The 6,638-nt window shown below is 40.1% G+C and overlaps 1 protein-coding gene across 1 annotated transcript in view; it reads right to left on the bottom strand.

The window, feature by feature from the left end:
- Nucleotides 1–435: 435 nt before the first annotated feature.
- Nucleotides 436–6,638, bottom strand: part of LOC116385116 (phospholipase D1-like) — a 26,337-nt gene continuing 20,134 nt past the window's right edge. The window contains exons 15-19 of the mRNA XM_031850319.1: nt 6,250–6,299; nt 5,930–6,064; nt 4,980–5,133; nt 4,077–4,194; nt 436–3,851 (exon numbers count right to left, since the gene is read on the bottom strand). Of these exons, the coding sequence (XP_031706179.1) occupies nt 3,627–3,851; nt 4,077–4,194; nt 4,980–5,133; nt 5,930–6,064; nt 6,250–6,299 (682 nt within the window). The 3' untranslated portion in view covers nt 436–3,626. The remainder of the gene's footprint in view (nt 3,852–4,076; nt 4,195–4,979; nt 5,134–5,929; nt 6,065–6,249; nt 6,300–6,638) is intronic.

Genomic DNA, 6,638 nt, shown 5'->3' on the forward strand with positions numbered 1-6,638 from the left:
TTGCTGCAGTAATTCAGGCAAAAGGAGCCCCAACTAAGTATTGAGTGCTGTACATGCTCATACTTTTCATGTTCATACTTTTCAGTTGGCCAAGATTTCTAAAAATCCTTTCTTTGTATTGGTCTGAAGTAATATTCAAATTTTCTGAGATACTGAATTTGGGATTTTCCTTAGTTGTCAGTTATAATCATCAAAATTAAAAGAAATAAACATTTGAAATATATCAGTCTGTGTGTAATGAATATAATAGACAAGTTTCACTTTTTTGAATGGAATTAGTGAAATAAATCAACTTTTTGATGATATTCTAATTATATGACCAGCACCTGTATACTTGTGCTAAACTGTAAGAACACAGTATTTTATACCTGCTATTAGCAGAAGACTTGATGAACACAGCTTCATAAGATAATGAGTATAAATGGCTCATTCCGATAGAAGACCACATTTTAATGACTTATTATTACATCATTTATTTATTCCATCATTTCACAAAAAGCGACAAATGACATGCAGATCTTTTAAGAGGTCGCCACAAGAAAACAGTCTGTGCAAAAAAGTGCATTTTCATAGAGACATGGTGATTAAAAGCCGGACAGAGAAAAGAAACGGGACGTGTTTCTGAACCTCTAGACGTCAGGTGTGAGGAAAATGAGGCAACCGCTGAAGGTTTCAATACTCATTTACACCTGTTATGACTCCATGTACACAATATGTTTGTGTTCCTGATAACTCAGAAATTACCTAAAAAAATACTCATAAACATTTCTGGGTTTAAAGTCAGTTATTCCGGATGCACAGAAAACACTTCCATCCAAATCAACTTCTTTGCTGATGACATAATCCCATTTCTGAAGGGTGAATTCAGTTTTTGTCTGTCAATATACTTTATGTTTTAGATTTAAACAGTCTGACATTGCACACAACAGCAAACCTTTTCTTTGCCTGTTCAGATGACTTTACCTGGTAAAATGTTTCGGGGGGGGGGGCTGGGGGATAGCTTTAGATATTCCTGATTTTTAAAGCTTAAAAACATGCACTGGAGCAGGAGGTAGAAACACAGGGAGGTAGAGAGAACGATTAAAAAGAAGAGCATCCATCAACAACAGAAGAGAAGTTTCAGGTGCATCCGGACGACACACAGGCACAACGTTTAGCATCAATAACGTCCATGGCTTTTAAAAAGGCAACCAGTTCAGCTTCATGCTTTCATCTGTTTAATGTTTAATGGCAATGAGCAGCTGTCAGCTACGGGTATCGTCTTTTTTTTGGTCAAATTTATAGCATAAAACAGCATCATGCAGATCACTCACAGACCAACGAGGAAGACACGGAGGGACATTGATGCTGCGTTCCAGAAACGTCGGAAAATCTGAGACTTTCTCTCAAAATTGTGACGACCTGACGTTGAGTTTAACAGCGGGAAAGCTGCAGACCATCGTTTCTAATTTTATTAATAAACTTAAACTTCAAGTATATCTTTAAGACTACAAAAACCTTAAAACTGCACTAATAAATATCTTAAAGCTGCAATAATAGATTATTTTGGCCACTTGGTGGCAGCAGAAACAAAGGTGCTGAAGGAACTTGCATCCGCTCAATCGTTGCCCAACAAACTAATGTTGCCTGTTTGTATAAACTTGGCTGTTGCTAAAGAATTCCCGCTTGCTGACATTAATGAAACGCAGCATTGTAATAAACTTATCATGCATGAATCCGAGAGTTATGCAGTAAAAAAACAGAACGGCAACGCTTTATTCAAGTCTGTAATTACCTGGAAAGGCTGGTTATGTGTCCACGTTTTCTATAATGAATACCAAAGAACTAACGATGTTACTTAGATTCTTTTACATTTAAATTAAGCTTTGTCTACAGGCAGAAAACTATTATAAGGAGTGTAAAGTTTCCAATCAAATGATTGTTTATTTAGGTATGAATAAAGATTTCCCCGTTACTGTAATTAGCACCAAACTATAGCAGCTCTTTCCAGAAAATGGTATTAATTGGAAATTACAGACCTGCAAAGTAAAGTGCTACCAAAAGAACTACAAAGACCAGATCAGAGCACAAGAACAGGTCACTTAAGGCTAAACGTAGAACAGTATGAGGAATGTAATGAATGTACGTACTGTACCAACAGTCTTTCATCTTTGGCACTTGTGATTTCCTGTTTGACATAAATATTAAAAAGCTTCAGAGATGTGAGAGAAAATGGCTGGAGACGCCCGACAGCTCTTCATCCTCTTCTCTGCACCTTCATTAAAGTCCCCTTCTTCTTCTTCTTTATATTATTTTGTGTCTTTTTCAAACCCTCAGAGCTGCGGTTGCCAGCCCTGAATGTTGCATAGTGTTGTTGCAGAACGAAGGAGACTGTAGAGGAAAAGCCTGGTGGTTTGCGCTCCATGTTTGTTGGTACGTGTGTCGTTTACGTGTCATCGTAGACTCTATGTTGTTCCAACGACACAGTGTCAGTGTGAAACTTATTCACGTGCATCCGGTGGCACCGCTGGTACAAAAGGCTTTGTTCACAACCACAGCTGACGCCATTTTTGGAGGTCATTTTGCAGCTAAAACCCATCTTCTCTAGGATCAGCAGCTGTGACCACACAGGTTATCTTAAAGGGCCAGCGCGTCGCATTAAAGGGGATCTATCGGCAGAAAGGGAATGTTATGTTTAAAATTATGTTTTCTTTAGTGTTTAATCACCTGAAATATCTTGATAATGATATATTTTAGGACATAGAAAGTTTTCTGAAAATAAATAAATTGTATTCAATTCACGAATAAGTTTACAAAACCATGTCTCATATATACGGAGTACTTTCTCATTGAATGAAGGGAGTATGTGCTCGTTATTATCAATATAGACGGGGTTATTATGCGTCAGGATGTGATTCAATTGACAGATGATGAATTATATTGAATTATTCCAGATTATCTAAAACAACTTTTTTCACGGTCAAATTGAAAGTTTAAATATTGATAATAAAGCGAAGAAAGCCTACACTACGGTAAGAACAGCAGGTCAGTTGAACCACAAAGATCGTCTGTCAACTGTGAAGGACGTTTCGAATCATTTAAACTTTGTTTTTCTCGTCCACATGCATTTGTTTACAATCGGTTTGCTCACGTTTGTTTCCACTATTATTATCACAACCGAAAGAACCAATGATAGAGACACAACTGCAACGATCCATTACATCAGATGTTTGTGATCACTTTCATACTACAACAAAGATAAAAGTAAGTAGGTCAGACATTTATAAATTATATCCAAACACCAGGTTTTTATCTCCAAAGAAACTCTCCGTTTAACTCTAACTTTTACTTTCTGTGGCTCATGTTGAGGAGCGTTGCAGCACAGACGGACTGCACCAAGGTCAAGGATTTTTACAGCACAGACAAACTGGTTAGAAAATATTATTCACTTATGTTTGCAGAGGGGAACCACTGTAGTGCAACGCTAACATGTCATCAGATACAGCTGTCAGTTTATTAAAAACACGAAAAGGCTGTTTTCAGCCACTATGACCTCCAAAATGGCACCAGAGTGGGTCTCATTAACCTGAAAGCCTTCCTGATGTTGTGCGTGAACACATGAATGCACTGGCGAGTCCGTCTCGGTCTCAGGTCCAGACCTCCATGGGCACCATGGCCTCCTTGCAGCCCATGGGGGGAAGCAGGTTCTGCTCGCACAGGAACTGAAGAGGGAACTGGACCAGGAAGCCGCGGATCTTCTTCAGCTCCTCGTGAGCCCGGGCCGGGTCCTCCTTGTCCAGGCCCGGCTTGGCGAGGTAGCCATCCAGCTCCAGGATGCTACGGACGTCGCTGGACGGAAGACTTCGGAAGACCTGAAGAGAGAAAAAACAAAAGAAAACAGGACGGAGTCAGAGAGAGAACCAGGGGTTGGTGTCCAGAACTGGTCCCGAACACATTTATTAAAAACAAAAGTGTATTAATGACAAATGACAATGGAATAAAATCTGCTCAATCACGACAGTTTTAAAAACAACTGATATTTCATGATTTGAAATCCTATTTGTAAACACGATACGGAGCCGTCGTGTCGGACTCACCTTCTGGTAGATGGTGGCGTTTCGAGCGCAGGTCGTCATCCAGACCTCCTTGTAGAACTGGTCACTGACGGGATCCGACACGTCGATGGAGGGATCCGTGTTGGCGCCCAAAATCATCCTGAGAGAGAGAGAGACGGAGAGAGAGAGAGAGAGAGAGACGGAGAGGTGAGGAGGCGGGTGAGGAGAGAGACGTGAAGAAACGCTGACGGCACCAGAAAAGAGGAAACACTGCAGGATATTGCGAGCGGAGATATTTGGCAACGAGAAGACGACGTGATGAGGAAATTTAACGCAAGTACAAAAAACTCGAACAAATAAATAAATTAGATTTACATTTAAAAAACTATTTTTCACAGTCTTGTCTGAATACATCAGTATTCCCAACATGTCAAGGGCCTCATGGCCTTCACTTACAAAAAGTCAAAGTGACACAAAATGACCCAAAAAAGACACAAAATCACCAAAACGACACACGAACAGAACACAAAGAGACAAATAGTCCACAAAGAGACACAAAATGACCACAAAAGGAGACACAAGTGACAACAAAGAGACAAAAAAACAGGAAAAGAGGAGAAAGCATCACTAAATCTGTGTGCTTTGCTCCTCCAGGATGGACATTTGATTTAAATGCATGCTTTGAAATACGGATAAATATCTATGCAACCAAAATAAAAGTCATTAAAATTGACCCATCAATGAAAGAATCACTGCTGCATGCAAATAAGAACAAAAAATACATGAAACAAATATTGTTAAATAGTGTAATAAGTTATTTTAATTTTAAAAGTGTCAGAAGAAGTTCTCTCTCGCTCCTAACTTTCTCTTATTTCATGTTTAAATGTCTTTACAGCCTGTAAAGAAGCTCTGGTTGAATAAATAGTTCATATAATGTGTCAGTACTTGAAGCACTCGAGGCGGAGCTGCAGGGCGTATTTTCCAGCTTGGTACTCCTGCCCGTCCATCACCGCCGTAACCGTCTCCGAGTCCTCCACGATCACCGCCACCTCGCTGTCCCTCTTTCCCAGCATGCTCCGGTCGTTGATGTTGGCAGAACCTGCAGAACCACAAAATGAGTGCGATCCCAGAGTCGGCCAGCAAGGGGCGCTGCAGCGCCTGAGCTCAGACTACATGTTGACATTCATACGAGTAAAATACAGGAAATTAAATAGTCCAAAGAAATGTATATTAAAAATAATTAATCTGTTAAATACGTAATAAATGGGTCTTCACTTTCATATGAAGGGCATGGAAGTGAATGATGTCCTTTATATTTAATAGTTATGTTTATCTTTATGTCACTGTAGACAGGAGCTGGACAAAATAACAGAAACAATTACAGAATTCTATTATTAAATTGTTGTTTCAGACACAAAATGAAAGTTCCTTGTGGTAACTCTAATCTTTAATGATGTAGTTTTATTTACACTGAATTATATTTTAGTTTCTGTTATTTGTAGCTGCGCTCTACAGTTATCTGTGTGAAAGAAACATCTGTTACCAGACACATTTTTCACACCATATCTCATTACGTACAGTTCAGACATTTCTTCATTTAAAGGGTCAGAAGGGAAGTTTGGGAACCGCAGTTCTGCTTTAGGTTATGTGGAACCTTTAAAGGTTCAGTTCTAGTTCAAAAACAGCAAAGTACCAAACAAATGACTTTTCTTTGTAACATTTTCAAGCTTTTTAAATATTTCCTCTTTGATATAAAAGGACGCCACCGTCTCTGTGCTGCTCCCGTTTCTTCCTCCTCTATTATACATGAGCCGTCTGGACTCAGGGGAATATTTCATTACATCTTGTCATCTTTTAATCTTGCGATGGAGGAATCGAGAACGTGAGAAAATTACCGATGATGACGGTGTTGTCGTCGGCGATGAGCATCTTGCTGTGGACGTAGATGAGCTCGGTGACCAGCTTCCCCTCCAGCTCGGCGTGAGTCCTCAGACCGGCGATGGAGATGTAGTTTATCCACTGGTCTCCCACTGGAAACCAGCAGCAAGCAGTCAGAGTCGTGTTTCACCAATTCATTTCGGACACGATGAACGACTTTTTAAAGATTCTTCTAAACAAATCTTGAGTTTTTCCATGTTGATATTTATAAAGAAAGTCAGACTAGCAACACACGAGAGACACTCATGTAAAGGGAATGTGAAATTAAAATACTCACTCTCTCTCTTGAGCTGGGACATGATGGAGTGTTCTCCTCTGTTCATGGTCCTGCAGGGAAAACAGAAGGTGGATGAGCAGCAGGTCCACATTCCTCAAGCCTCTGTGTGTGTGTGTGTGTGTGTGTCAGTGTTTGCATGGAGAGGGTTGAGTGTTTACTCAAGAATGCAGGCTAGATAATGAATGTCAGCCACAAAAGGAATGGCATGTACACACACGCACGCACACACACTACAGCACTTTGGTTACAGAGTTAAGGCGTGGCAATAATCTATCACTGGGATTTAACCCTCATGAGACAAACTCAAACAGAAGGTGGGTAAAAGGCAGCTTTATCGTCTCTCACACACACACACACACACACACACACACACACACACACACACACAC

This window comes from Anarrhichthys ocellatus, unplaced genomic scaffold (genome assembly GCF_004355925.1).
Source record: "Anarrhichthys ocellatus isolate YVR2014 unplaced genomic scaffold, GSC_Weel_1.0 scaffold10, whole genome shotgun sequence".
Taxonomy (NCBI): domain Eukaryota; kingdom Metazoa; phylum Chordata; class Actinopteri; order Perciformes; family Anarhichadidae; genus Anarrhichthys; species Anarrhichthys ocellatus.